The 15,709-nt window shown below is 36.0% G+C and overlaps 1 protein-coding gene across 1 annotated transcript in view; it reads right to left on the bottom strand.

Annotated features, from left to right (window-relative positions):
* Positions 1-4,695: 4,695 nt before the first annotated feature.
* LOC144970278 (uncharacterized) overlaps positions 4,696-15,709 on the bottom strand; it is a 53,726-nt gene continuing 42,712 nt past the window's right edge. Inside the window, exon 3 of the mRNA XM_078909751.1 lies at positions 4,696-6,274. Within this exon, the coding sequence (XP_078765877.1) occupies positions 4,822-6,274 (1,453 nt within the window). The 3' untranslated portion in view covers positions 4,696-4,821. The remainder of the gene's footprint in view (positions 6,275-15,709) is intronic.

Genomic DNA, 15,709 nt, shown 5'->3' with positions numbered 1-15,709 from the left:
AACATCAGAGACTGTAGATGAAAAACTGACACTCAGATATAGGAAGGCTGATCTAGAGAGTATGAAAGAGGAACTGGGGCATATCAAATGGGAGGAAATACTAATCGAGGACACCGTAGGAAACAACTGGAGTAGATTTACCAGAGTACTTAACCAATGCTTCGAGGAAAACATCCCGAAAAGCAGAGGGAACCGGGTTGGGAGAAGAAATCAACCTTGGATGACGCAGGAAGTGAGAGAGGCATTACGGAAGAAGAAGGCAGTAAATAGAAGATACTCTAGAAGCAAAAAGGAAGAGGATTGGGACAAATACAAAAGAGTGAGAAACGCAACTACTAAAATAGTCCGACAAGCGCATCAAAAGTATGAGAACAAGATAGCAGAGGAAACGAAAGAAAATCCTAAGGTATTCTGGAGTTATGTAAACAGTAAAATGAAGACAAGACAGAGAACCTGTGACATAAAAAAAGAAGATGGCACTTGGGCATCTGAAGATGAAGACAAGGCAAAGGTGCTAAATCTCTTCTTTTCAAGTGTCTTTTCAGTGGAGAACCAGAAAAACTTGCCAGATATTGCTAAAAGAAGTAATATAGATACTACACAATGGCCGATTACTGAAGAGAGAGTAATGAAGAGACTACAAAACCTAAAGGAGAGTAAATCACCTGGACCTGACAAACTTCATCCTTACATCCTAAAAAACTTAGCAGAGCAGCTAGTAGAACCCCTAACCAATATATTTAACCAGTCGATGAAAGAAGGAAAACTACCAAGGGAATGGAAAGAAGCTAACGTCACAGCCATATTCAAGAAGGGAGACAGAAAATATCCAGAAAACTACAGACCAGTGAGCCTGACATCTGTCGTCTGCAAGCTCATGGAACAGCTGATTAGAGAAGAAATGGTTGATCATATGACCAAGAACAAACTATTCAGCAAAGATCAACATGGTTTCATGGCGGGAAGGTCTACAGTAACAAACCTACTTGAAACAATGGATGACTGGACGAGAGACCTGGAATTAGGCAACAATTTAAATGTCATATACCTCGACTTCAGAAAGGAATTTGACAAAGTTCCACACTGGCGCCTAATCAGAAAATTGGAACAGTATCAAATTAATGATCAGACAGTCAAATGGGTCCGAAATTTCCTCAAAGATTGAAGACATAAAGTGATAGTGAATGGAACAGCATCAACGGAGAGACTGGTAACAAGTGGAGTTCCACAAGGAAGTGTACTGGGACCAGTTCTCTTCCTGATTTATATCAATGACTTGCCAGACAATCTATCATCTAAATGTAAAATCTTTGCCGATGATACTAAGCTCTATGGAGTAGCTAATACAGAAGAAGAAAGAAACACCTTACAACAAGATTTGAAAAAGCTTGAAGAATGGTCCGAAATATGGCAGATGGAATTCAATGTAGATAAATGTGCAGTTCTTCACCTAGGAAAAAACAACAGAGAAGCAAACTATATAATGAAAGAAAAACCCCTGCAGAAATCCAATGGGGAAAAAGACCTAGGAGTATTTATTGATAGGAAGCTAAACTTCAAGAAGCAAATTCAAGATGTTCAATCTAAGGCTAGTAAAACACTCGGAATAGTGAAAAGAAATTTCAAGAATCTGAAAACAAAAACCATGACTACCATCTACAAGACTATGGTTAGATCAAAGCTGGAATATGCTAACTGCATATGGTATCCGAAGTTTGAGGGAGACAAAGACTGTTTGGAAAGAGTGCAAAGGAGAGCAACAAAACTTATCACACACCTGAAAGACAAAACCTACTGTGAGAGATTGAAAGAATTAAATCTCCCGACCTTAGATTACAGGAGAAGAAGGGGAGATATGATCCAAACATATAAAATAGTAAAGGGAATAGACAGGGTAGAGGCAGGATTCCTTAAACCAAACAAGAACATTCAGACACGAGGAAACAGCAAGAAACTGAAAAAAGAACGTTTTAAAACAAATGAAAGAAGGAACTTTTTTCATCTAGAATTGTAAATAACTGGAATAAACTGCAAGAAACCACAGTATCAGCAAAAAATTTGAATAAATTCAAAGCAGAGTTGGAGATAAGCAACACCCTAGGAAACAAGTTCAATTATAAAAATTGGTCCAATCATTAATAGATGAGGAGGAGCGAAGGAGACTACACCAATTCTAAAAGCTCTATACAGAGGTATCCAGGTAGGTAGGTAGGTATCCAGGTATAAACTTTCGCAAAATATAGTCCATTACAAAATGCTAGATCAAGCTCATAGTTGAGATCCGTTACCAGGCCTGCAAAAAGTATGGCGCATAGGGCACAAGCAATAGACTGGTAGTGGTTCTTGTTTACCTCAACTATATTAATTGGGACAAAAAGTTTGACGTTACACCTCCCTAGTAAAGACGCTTCCGGTTCCCAATAGAAACAACCAAAGGCAGTTGTTTAAAGAAATCAAATTGATCGAATTTTTCTTTACTAAAATGGTTCAATGGTTTCCTCCTGATTGTCGACATTGCTCAGAGAGCAATGAAGAGACTACAAAACCTAAAGGAGAGTAAATCACCTGGACCTGACAAACTTCATCCTTACATCCTAAAAAACTTAGCAGAGCAGCTAGTAGAACCCCTAACCAATATATTTAACCAGTCGATGAAAGAAGGAAAACTACCAAGGGAATGGAAAGAAGCTAACGATTTGATTTCTGTAGGTTTTTAACGATTTCAAAGTGAAACTACTTTTGATTGCTGTGAGCGTTGTTGAGAGGAATTGGCGTCAGGACTTTGGAACCCTACTGAGTTTCATAATTAAAATGGCGACAAAGTACTTTGCGATAACGAGCATTCAATTAAAACGCTCTATAGTAGCTGAAAAAAATGTTTGATTGTTTTTTCTGGTTTCAAACAAGCAATGATTAGAGAGTCTAAGTTGTGAAACTATATAACGGAAATTTCTCTACTATACCAAGGATTCAATCACTAAAAGGTTACAATTAATTGTGCATTAACCACAGATACTCAGATGAAATGCTGGATCTGTCAACTCAAAACGATTATTTCCTAATTCAATTTCGGATGTTTTAGCTTAATTCCACCTTTTTTTGATTATCAATGACTGTAATGATAAAAGCAATTAAAAACAAATGTTATGTCGCGTAAAAACAATGACTTTTATTATGATAAACCACACTATATTTTATGATATGTACAAGAATTGTGGAGTACAAGCGAAAAAAAAAAATATACATACTTTGGAATTTTTGTGAATGCCCCCTTCGAGTATTGCCACGGGTCTGAGCTTTCCCTCTATAAATAGAAAACAAGAAGAACTACAACCACAATTCTTTAGCGGGTTATAGATTTTCCCCTGTTCTATTTATGGAGAGACGGTTTGAACCGCTGACATGACTCAAGAGAGACAGTCAACGATGTTATGAAAAGTGGACACCCAAGGTTTTCTCCGAGTACTCTTCATATGTACATGTATTCTGGCAACGTTTAGAACTCTATTTCTGCTGCCTAAATTAGTCATCTATTTGAAGTTTGTTTGGAAAATTAACAGAATCTCACATGGAGACAGACTTTGTTTAATCTGGAGTAAAAACTACATTGAAACCTTATCCACTACTCAAATCCGAGAGTGGAGGTGGATAAGTCTACCAGAATTAAATCAACAACAATCACATACTTATTGATTTTAATTTAAATGTTTTTATTGCCAGGAAAATGGTAGTTTCCTAAATTAAACAAATCATTTTTGACATCAAAGTCAGTTTTGGAAAATTGGTTAGCCCAAATAAGATACTCAACTGAGAGTAATATATATCTGATGTGATTTCCTGTTTATCCAGTTGTCGATATCAAGGTATTATTTTGCGATAGTCTTGTATCCAATTCGATGTGTATGAAGTACTTAAATCTACTCATTCCATCTCACAGAAACAGTGTTGAACTCTATCTCTATGGACCAATTTGTTCTTAAAATAAAATGGAATAGAATTCTGGATATTCATACAACGATAACAAAATTAAACTAACAGTTCTTATTAGAGGAGACATAAAAACTAAAGTAACAAAAACTTGTCTTTAACCTACAATCAAAAATAAACATAAACAGTGATAAAAATATGAATAGATATTTATTTTCTGGTTTGTATTTAGAATTTCCAAATGATTTTCTCATGTCTTAGACAATGATTCGGTTCCATGAAATTTGAATTGACTCTTATAGCTCTACTTTTGTGTAAAACGTTGTACGATTCTTATACATTGATATTATTGTCCATATTGTGCTGTAGTAAATTGGATTCAAGTCAGGACTAAATGGAGACCATTTAATCTTTAGAAATAAATCAAATATGATTTCTGCGTTGTATAGAAAATCATTTTACATCGTAAAAGAGAAAACTTATTCCAGATACTATCCCAATAGCCCATTTGATTTTCAAAGAGACGGGGTAATTTTCTACGCTAGTAATACAACATTGCTATAAACAAGTCGCAAGTTTGGAAACTTTCGATTTCGTAACGTGTATACAACTTTGGTATAACCGGCATAGGCTCTCAACTAATCATAGATTTTTAATCAAACTTAGCACTTAGCAAGTATGAACGTAACATATTGTTCTTGTTGCTTGCAAATTTTCGACTGTTTCTGATTTCTTCTTCGTATTGAAACAGCGTCACAATTTTTCTAGTTTTATTTTTTTTTCTTGAACCCTATATATTCAAGATGCGAATAAAATGAGGTAACAAATAATGATAGCATCAGCTATTGTACCATAGGAAAAAAATATTGTCAACAACAATGTTTATATCATACTTTATACAGGCCTGTCCGTTTCCCTACACAATAATGCCCTGAGGGATCTCCGAAAACCAGGGTTCATAAAAGCGTATATAAATGGGTTCACAATGTGATTGCTGAAGTAAACATAAAATACAAGCACGTTGAAATCGATCACTTTGAATGCAGTGAGCCATGATGGAAGATAAACGATTATAAAAGCCAGCGTGACAACAAATAACATCATTGCTGTCCTTATATTAGCCAGAAAATATTTGTCTTTTAGGCAATTGTGTGATGTCGTTGATTGCTTGTTGAATTGTTTATGTGGCTGATTTTGACGGTTCAGACTGCTACTGCTGCTACTACTATTTAAGGTTTCTGGGTGAAGATGATTACTTTTGTGTCCGTTGTTAACTTGAAGAAACTGCTGCTGTTCACCCCGGCCTTTAGTTTGGAGATTGTTGAGAACAATGGTTTTATCAGGGGAGTCATTCAACATACTTTGGTTCTCCGTGAGGGATACTTCATGAGAGAGAAATAACTTTGTTTTATTTCGGGCAGCTTGCCTCCTCAAACGTCGTACAATTACGGAGTGATAGATCAGAATGTAGAGCACGAAAACGATAGCAAAACATACAAGAAAGCTTGACGAGTAAAGATTTTTGTACGTTGCTATAAATTCCCGTGAAAATATTAGCTGGTTGCTAAAACATCGACCTGTGTAGATATTGGTCTCATTCAGCGGTGGTTCCAAATTGCAAATTTTATGAATCAGATCATACACAACTCGCAAAATATGATCGGATAACTCTGGATCATTTGACAGCATTGATTGGTTGAAGCAATCCGGACAAGTGGGCGAGACTAAAAGAAGGAATAATTCCGTTACCGTAGTGTTATCTCCAAAAAGCATTGATTTGGTAGCCTCTTCCCTTTTAGCGTCAGAACGCCCTAAACTGCTCCGAATTGATTCTGTATCCAAATAAACGCCATGGGACAGGGCTGGAATCACTCCGATTAGAATCGCAAGGAGAAGAAGAGCAAAAATTGTGTTCCTGGCTCTCACGGTGTTAAGAATATGAGAATGAGGCCGGCAAATACAAAGATATCTGTCAACGGCAATAGCCACCATGATGAAGACAGAGAAAGGAACGGTGCAAGTAATTACGAAATAGTATAACTTACACAGAATATCTATTGAAATTTGATAATCCAATCCTTCCATAATCATAGTGTAGGGCATGCCCACTGCAGAGGTGACAAAATCCGTTGCAGCCAAAGCTATTATGAATATTGTTGATGATAGCTTGTTTCTTTTTTTCACGTAAACATAAAGAACAAGTGCATTACCTAATAGTCCTGTAATACTGAAACATGCCAGCATTGTTATGAGAATGGATACAGGTCTTTTAGGAGGAGTTTGATTTGCAATGTAACCAGCGACGTATTCTTGTGTCAGGATCTTGCATCCGTCTGATTCGTTAGTCCTGAAATAAAAGAGAAAGAAAAGAGACCGATTGAAATATACGTTTCATATACGTTTCGATGCGGTTATGTTGCCTTGTGGTATGAAACTCACTTTCCGAGCGGAATGTCATGTGTTCGAGTCTCACTGGGCGCATATAGTTGAGTCCTTGGAAATGGCTCTTTACTCATACTCTCACCACACTCAGGTGTAAAAGTGATTGGCCGTTATCAGCGTCGTCTCTGTCGGAAATAAAATAATTGTAATATCGCCTAATAGGAGTCATGTCTCGTTGAATGTTACGTGTTGCTGTTGGCTTAGAGCGCGTTAAGTGGATATTGCTCTATTTTAAAGCTCAAGGTTTTCGAGTTAATGCCCTCTTACATTGGATTACCTGGAATTTGTAAAATGGTCTTTAATAAATGGGTCTTCTTTGAACTTTCAGATTTCCAACTTTTTGACTTCCTCGTCGATCAATGCTTGAAATATTTTTTTTAAAAAACAAAATGACAAAATGTGTTTTGTCAGTGTACGCAGATGTTTGCTATCCAGTATCTGCTACTGGTACCTCCCTGATTGCATTGTTGCTATCTCATGTAGATAATGACGCAGAAACAGAACGGGCTATAACAATGAATCGGCAATCAAGAACAGACTACACAATCATGTTACGTCAAGACCTATACTGGCATGGTGTATTATCGAGTGATAAATGGCCACTAATCAAGTTATATGATTATTATAATATAATAGTACATCAATACAAAAGATTTAGAGGGTATGCATGACGATAAGGCAGAGTAATGTACGTTGTTTATTTAATTCTGGAAATGAGGTCATTGACCCTTTCTTTAACATCGAATGATTGATAAACACGATCGCTGGTCATAATTAAAATTTTTATATTCTTTATAATTACAGAAATTAGGTATTAAGTTCTCTTACAGTTATGTTCGTCTCTCTCTCTCTCTCTCTCTCTCTCTCTCTCTCTCTCTCTCTCTCTCTCTCTCTCTGTGTGTGTGTGTTTGCGTGCGTGTGTGTGTATGTGTGTTTGTGTTTTCTGAGTGTTTTTGTATTTTAAAATTATTCTGAAAATGATCTTGAGATATAGCTTTGAGCTTTTTATATATCGCAACATCTACCACACGTTCTCAGTCGCTTTTACAAAAGGTCCCAACTGCAATAACATGTAGAACGAGACAGGTTGATTGTTAGGCGGTATTACAATTTTTTCCGACATAGACGACACTGTTAACGTTTTACACCCGAGTACGGTTAGAGAATTATGTGAGCAAAGAGTCTTTTTTCCAATGACTCAATTATGCGGCGAGCAAAAAGATAAGATTTATATTTCGTGCCCATTATCCTTTACCAACAAGGTACCATTTTATTCCAACTTGAAACAACATTATTCATTGTGAAATGTTAACAACCATCGTCATCAGAATAAAACATTGCTATCTTATTGCAGCACTTTACAAGGACAATAGGATAAGTCAACAGGTCCCTTGATAATTATTATTCATCCTTTTTTCCATGGCGTGAAACTGTAATTATTCAGACAGAATATAGATATGTGCATTTTTTGTCTTTGACTAGATGATGTTTTTAAATCTTTAAATTTTGATCTTGATCAAGTTACATATCTCTAAACTTGTGAAGACGAATTTGAAACTTGTCAGAAGTCTTAGGACTAGAATCTTGTGACAAGGTAATCGTAATCCATCGAAATTGGATTGCAAAGATACATAATCTTAGGAAATAAATAATTCTAACCGCAATGAAAACAATTCATTTTGGCATTGAAAGGGGACTGTAATGAAAGGCGCAATAAATATTCATGATGAGCGATGGAATTCCCTTGTCATCCAAATTAATTTCTCCAAGATTCTCTTGATTAACATTTCATTTGATTAACATAGTTGTCACTTGTCATTTCCTTTGCTACGATTGTCAATTCTCTTCGTTTGACAATTATTTCATTTTTTTAAAAAATCACATACATTTCCCCCCAAATATTCATGATTTTAACACACACACACACACACACACACACATATATATATATATATATATATATATATATATATACACACACATTTTTTGATGCAATATTCCATAATGATAAGCACTGAATAACTTTAAAGGTGTTATTAGGTTAAAAGAAAACTTTACTGTTATAAAAGAAGGCTCTGACAACAGAAACTTTTGTTCTTCACTCTCTGTTTTATTCAGAAGCGTGGAAAAGTAAAAGTTCTATTTCAAAACCATCCAACCACACAAATAAATGAAAACAGGATGAAAATAGGTCCACGTAAAATTTAGCATATCCTTGGCAGATCATTATTCCATTCTATTTTTAATCACAATCAATGAACAGAAAATTGATTTTGAAAAAGTGTTTGAAAAGTGATAAATAGAGGGGGGGGGGGGGCGAGATGGATAGTTGGGGAGATATATAAATAAATGGATAGATAGACAAGTAAATAGATAGATAGATGAATAGATAGATAATTAGATAGATAGATAGATAGATAGATAGATAGATAGATAGATAGATAGATAGATAGATAAATAGGTCGTTAAATGATAGATTATAGTATCTGGGAAAGAGAGAGAGAGAGAGAGAGAGAGAGAGAGAGAGAGAGAGAGAGAGAGAGAGAGAGAGAGAGAGTTGTTTGGGTGCGTGAGTGTGTGTGTATGTGTGTGTGTGTTTCTTAATCTCAGACTCAATCTCAATAATAATATTATATATATGCATTTTCCATCCATTACTTTGACAGATTACTAAAAAGTTGTTCCTATCGATATTTCATCCACTAAATTACATCTTCTATAATAAATAACATAAACCAACATTATAGGCTGCCCATCTTAACCAAACCCCACTATTATTATTTTGGACAAAACAGTGTTTTCTTTTCATTTTAGACAGAAATATTTAATTCAAAATTATATCGATTGATATAATCTTGTTAAATATGTCAAAAATGCTAAAACAGGAGACGACTTTTATGTTAAGGTTTATAAAGTTTGCCAGTTTTCTGAATCTTCTAGGGAAGAAGTTTTCTGACAGAAATGTTTGAAAATGTGTTTTGTAAGAAAATGGCCGTGTAATCACATCCAGCCCGTAGGGGTAATTTTATCCATTGACATGCTACGTATGGGCAAGGAGACACCGCAGAAACAATATTTGCTGTGAGCAAGATGCGAGTTCCATTATTTAGGTATTGATTACCGTTTAGTGAGTGCGGCTATGTGGTCAAGTGATATGACACTCACTTTCGGATTGGAATGTCCTGGATTCGAGCCTCGCTCGGCGCATAGTTGAGTCCTTGGAAAAGGCTCTTTACTCACATTCTCTCATCGCACTCAAGTGTAAATGAGTGCATGCCGTATAATAGCTCACTCATTTTTTTGTTGTTGTCAATTTAAAATAGGTCATGACAGCTGTTGGGCTAAAGCACCTCTGGACCCTTGGCTGTGATATTTTTAAATCCCAGGCTCATCTATTTTTAGACTACAGATAGTTGTAAGGCGGATGCCTCTCTTCAATTAACTCGACGCAATGAATAGCTGGTGACGATTACCAATCAATGGCTAAATAAATGACCTTTGACATTTGTTCTTTAGACGAAGGTTAGCGGTTGGGATCCGCGGTGTTGTATGACAATTAAATAAGTCTGGCATTGATCATGTAAGAATCTAAGGTTAACTTGTAAAAATAGAAAGATAATTGAAATTGATTATTTCCGCATTATTTGGAAATCTAAAGTAAAATCTCGTTTTACATTTTTTATGATCTAGCCTAGTTTTAGAACTCTGTAAATTACATCTCATGACATAGATACACTGATACATTTATTCTATTGCCGTACAGTTTGCCAATTTGACAGTTTAATGCCAAATTCCAAAACTATGACATTTTATACATTCCATTTGACATGAAAAAAATTGGCTTTGACAAATTTTCCAGACTCATTATTTTACCCCTCTCCACAATAATGATATCAAGTTTACAATAATAATTTGTGACATCAGATTATCAAACGTTAAATTTCACCTAAAATTAGATTCTTTAAAAAGTATCATTTAGTTGTTTTTGAACAATTCTTTTATTCAAAGATGACAAATCGATTGAGGGGTAGAGTAAAAGATGTCTTAAACTCTTGCGCTTTGGAATAATTTGATAATTTTTCCAACGCGCACTCGCGAGCTCGTGCGACGGTTGCAACCACGTCCGGAATTCCATAAAAGCAAGATTGTAAAAATCACAAAATTTTCCAATATGTTCATGATGACCATGACAAAATATTTAGAGTCTATACATGACGATAAGGGAAGGTTATCTCTGTTGTTTTTTGTTTGTTTTTTTAATTGAGGGAATGAGTCATTGATCCTTTCCTTAACATCGAATGATTGATGAACACGACCGCTGGTCATAATTAAAAAATTGATATTGTTTATAATTATAGAAATTATTAGGTATTAAGCTCGCTCACAGTTGAGCATGTATGTGTCTTCGTGTATCTCTCTCTCTCTCTCTCTCTCTCTCTCTCTCTCTCTCTCTCTCTCTCTCTCTCTCTCTCTGCTGTGTGTGTGTGCGTGTGTGTTTGTGTGTATTTGTGTTTTTGTGTTTTAAAATTAATCTGAAAATGATCTTGAGCTTGACCTTTGAGATTTTTATATGACATAATATCTACTAGACGTGCTCAGGGCGCTTTACAAACAACAGCGATATCGCATTTTGATTGGTGAAATGAACATATCGACTGCTCTCAGCCAATGATACGTAATTCACATGGACGATTTTGCCTATTTTGTTATAAACAAATAACGGAGTGGTGGATAGCTCATAAATTAAAGTCACGCTCTACCCAGGCGGGGTTGTCGTACCAGTAAGGTCGCGGGTTCGAGCCCCTATCGCCGTCGCGAAATTTGTATTCTCTATTGCCTTCTGGCACTTTTCTACTCACTTCATTTCTTGTTATAAACAAATAACGACAAATTAAAGAACACGCAAGAATATGATATTATGTTGGGCAGTAGGTGTGTGGATTCTGTGGTCTTGTCGTATAACACTCGTCTTCGGACTTGCAGGTCTCTAATTCGAGTACCGCAGTGATCAACACTAAGTTGAGTCTTTGGAAAAGGCTCTTTACTCACATGCTCACGGATCACACAGTACTCGGGTATGAAATCATATCCTAAGCTGTAATATCGATTCTCCGTCGATGAACAGACGTACTCGCACCTTTCACCCACGATGTCTCGTCCCTCCAGTTAAGTATTGTTGTTGACTTGGAACGCCTTACATGTTGTTTGGGGCACATTTAATTGGATATTGCGCCTTGTTGCAGCCCAGCAATAGTTTAGATTTTAGTGTATTTCAAATTTTAATTCAATCCCGAAACTTCAGTTATTTTAAACGTTTACACCACGGGTCACTTTTAAAGAAACACTGTCTGCTTTCCAAGTCGATAAAGCTCGGAGCCCGGCGAATCAATCAACGGAGCCGAAACTGTTTCTTCTTCAAATTAGTTGGAACAAATTTGTGAAAAACAAATTAAAAAGCTTTAAGTGCTATTCAAATTCTAAAAGCATTCGCTCATCAAAACAAGTTGAAGTGATCGATAACCTTTTCATAAAAATTGCCATTAACTTTTTTGTTATTAAGTGTTTGTTGTACGTGGTAGAGCGTTTTTTAATAGATCACCGAAGGCCGTGTATCTTGGATGTCTGAATACGTTATTTGGAAGAAATATAACTGGTATCCTTTAATTTTTTATCAACAAACATCTCTCCTCTCTCTCTCTCTCTCTCTCTCTCTCTCTCCCTCTCTCTCTCTCTCTCTCTCTCCCCCCTCTCTCTCTCTCTCTCTCTCTCTCTCTCTCTCTCTTCCTTTCCGTGGCATTTTCATCGATCCCTTAGAATTTCTTTAACTTCTCTAGCTTAAATACCTACCACTATCACCGCCGTTGCCATCATCGTCGTCGTCATCATCACCATTATAATTACCATCAGCAGCATCATCACCGTCATCAACAGCAGCATTATTATTACTATCAATAACACGAAAATACCCATCATTGATAATCTACCTATAATTCCGGAACATTCATTCACAAACTGCCCAGAGACATAGAGGATTATACATAAACTCTACTTGAGCTACCTATTACAGACGCGATTATATATTAGCTCCCCAAGTAACTTCCTGGTGAGACCCACATATTTCATCGTTGATAAATAACCGTTTTTTATAAAAAATAATTATTCCCTAATTTCATATATCTTTCCTTTGGTCGATCTCAAATGCAGTTTACAACTAACGTCTGGAATATAATTGGTAACCTCAAAGACATGGGATGTATGTGTATACAAGATATATTTCTGGTTACAAATTAATGATGATTTCTAAATAATACACTGTTTTTGTCCTATCGGTCAAAATATATATTGTTGAATTCATATTCTATGGGATAAATGACACAAAATAAAACAGGGAATCGAGAGTTGAGCTTTTATATAGCGCAATATCCACTAAACGTGCTCAAAGCGCTTTACAAAGGATAGGAACCCTGACCAACAACCAGGTAAAACGTTTCATAAACAACGAGAATTGACGACTGTTAGGCGATAATACAGCACTGTTAACGGCCAGGTACTAATTTTAAACCTGAGTGAGAGACTGTGATAGAATCTTAACTATTTTGGCCCCCTAAAATTATTATGTAGCTATTACAAAAGAGTGTTTTCGAACGTTTCAATAAAGACCTATAATATTGAAATGTTCATTTATTGCAAAGAGTAGATTCCTGTATAGTTTTGTAAAAAGAGCACTTGGTCTGGTCCGTCTTTTCAGACTCTTCTAGAATTTTAAGCGACTTTGTTGGGGGTCTTGGATAGCTCATACGATAGAGTCACGATCTCCCCGGCCAGGCGGTGTTGTCTACCAGTAAGGTCGCGGGTTCGAGCACCCGTCGCCGCCGCGAATTTTTATTCTCTTTTGCCTTCTGGCACTTTCCTACTCACTTCATTTCTGGTCAGTCTTTTCAATAACTTATTATTGTGATTTCTATCTGAAAATCCATTTGTCCTACTTTCAAATCCTGATTTAACACATTAGGTCCGGAAGTTGTGTCTGTGGCTTGTGTAGAATGGTTAACGTTTGTCTGACGAAGAAGAGATGGTGGAACGATGCTCTGATAATGAGGATAAAAAGAAAGAAAGAGAAAGAAAGGAAAAGAAATAAAGAGATGGATAAATATAGCGATAGGCAGATATATAGAAAGATTGATAAAAAGAGAGGAATATTCATATAATACAGACGAACACAAACACACATATACACATACATACACACACACACATCACACACACACACACACACACACACGCAACATACACCATAAGAGCGTCTTTTATTATTAATAAACTCAAAATGAAGTTTTTCAAGCACTCTTGGAACCAGACTAGTAGAATATGATTGACTGTCCTGAACTATTTAACCGATGGAGACATATACTCTATAGTAGGGCTGTGATGAATAAGTGAATGAATCCCGGGTGTACCGATTACACGTAGCAAATAGTTGGAGTCGGCAACCTGCATCACGGACCAAAAGTATTCATGAATACTTTTCAATCCGACCAGAATGATTTGAGTAAATTGACCAAGATCTAATATTTTTATATTTGAAGGGAATAATAATCTTTAAAAATCGAACATATTCGTAATTATTTAGTAAAAACAACATAAAAGAGTCTTGGCAACAATAATCATTTAGTAGAAATCAAATATCACCATTAAACATGAAGAAAATACTATGTACAACATTATGATCTCCTCGATGGAATATCAAACGCCAATCTGACATAAATCGAGATGTTAAAAAAAAAGTTTGACCTTTCTTATCTCGTGACCTCCCGCCCTAGTTGCCGACTCCTTTGGTAGCCGGCAACCTCATCAGTTTGTGAATACTCGTTGTTTGAATATTTTTGATCCGGGGATGTGCTTAATAATTACAGATCAGGTATTTGTTGTTGTCGAATTTTTGGTAAAAGTTAGATACGTTTGATTTCAAAATTTTCCATATCTCAGTCTTGTTCAAGAAAATAAGTTGTCCGCTGATTCATGTTTTACCAATTTTCAAAATGCTTGCTCTGAAAAATTAAATCAGAGGAAATTTTGATTTTGAGAATATTTTGCCTCATTTTCTCTTTTGTTCAGAAGTATGCATGAATACGACTAGTAATCGGCAACTAACGGAAGTATTCATCCATGTAGCCGGCAACTAAATTTTCGCGGGAAATTTCGGCTCTACTCTATCTATAGTGCAGTCTGTAGTCTGTAGACTACTGACGTTGTATGTCTATGGGAATCAAAACGTTCGTAAATAGATGTCATTTTAGACCCAAGGGTAATCGAAAGGAAGTGAGACTGATGGCGTTGGATTACGATGTTATGTTATGTATGTCTATGCCAGAGACTTTTTATGTAACTACGCGGCGGTCTTTTATAATTGCTCTAAAAGGGGAAAAAAAGAAAAGAAAAGAAGATAAAGTGTCCACCTCACATAAAAACAGCTTAACCAGTTAACTGCCGAACTCTTGACAGACGCATATTTTAGAATTTGGCAAGAAAATTCGTCCTTCAAATATCGATCGATTTAAATGACCGTCATCATCGCAAGAAAAAAAACCTATCAAACCTGGGAGCTCCCGAAGGACTATTTTTCTGGCCAAATTTTATAACATGCGTCTTTCCAGAGTACAGCAGTTAGCTGGTTAAAATCAAATTTCCATTAAATCCATTTCCTGAAGATTGCCCCTGCAGGCAGGAAGCAAAAGTGTAGAAGAAGTCAATGATACTTGTTTACAAGCCTAAAAATCCACCAATTTCGTCACGGCTTATTTGATAATAATGTGGTGTAGAAAAAAAATGTAGACCCTTAGAGTCAGTCAGAAACCATCGGGAGACGACGGTGTTTATCCAGGTTTATGTAGCGTTAAAAACAGTAACGCTTTGATTGCCACCTTTTAAATTGGGATATCATTGTTTTTGTTTATTCACCTTCATTCACTACGCCCTTCACACATCTCCCATTCGCCCTTAGTGTTTTATCATGTTTTATTGAAAATGGGGGAAACCGAAACGACCACAGTATCCGTCTTCGTCTAAAAAAATTGAAGCTTACATTTCAATACTTATCTTTATTAATAATAATAATTCATTTGTTTTCCTTTCGACGGTGACGGTGAGAAATGTTCTATGATAATTTCCTTTATGGGAATGAATAAAGGAACACAAATAACTCAGTTGGTAGAGAGCGCTTTACATAAGCCTTAGCAAAGGGTTCGAGATCTGTGATTTCGAAAGGGAAATTAATATCAGCATTACTTATCCATCAGTTTCATCAGAATTATACAACATTAGGAAAGTATTGCGATTGTTA

Source organism: Berghia stephanieae, chromosome 4, assembly GCF_034508935.2.
Source record: "Berghia stephanieae isolate SIO BIC M18660-M18661 chromosome 4, UCSD_Bste_1.3, whole genome shotgun sequence".
Lineage (NCBI taxonomy): Eukaryota > Metazoa > Mollusca > Gastropoda > Nudibranchia > Aeolidiidae > Berghia > Berghia stephanieae.
This window is presented reverse-complemented; position numbering and strand designations above follow the sequence as displayed.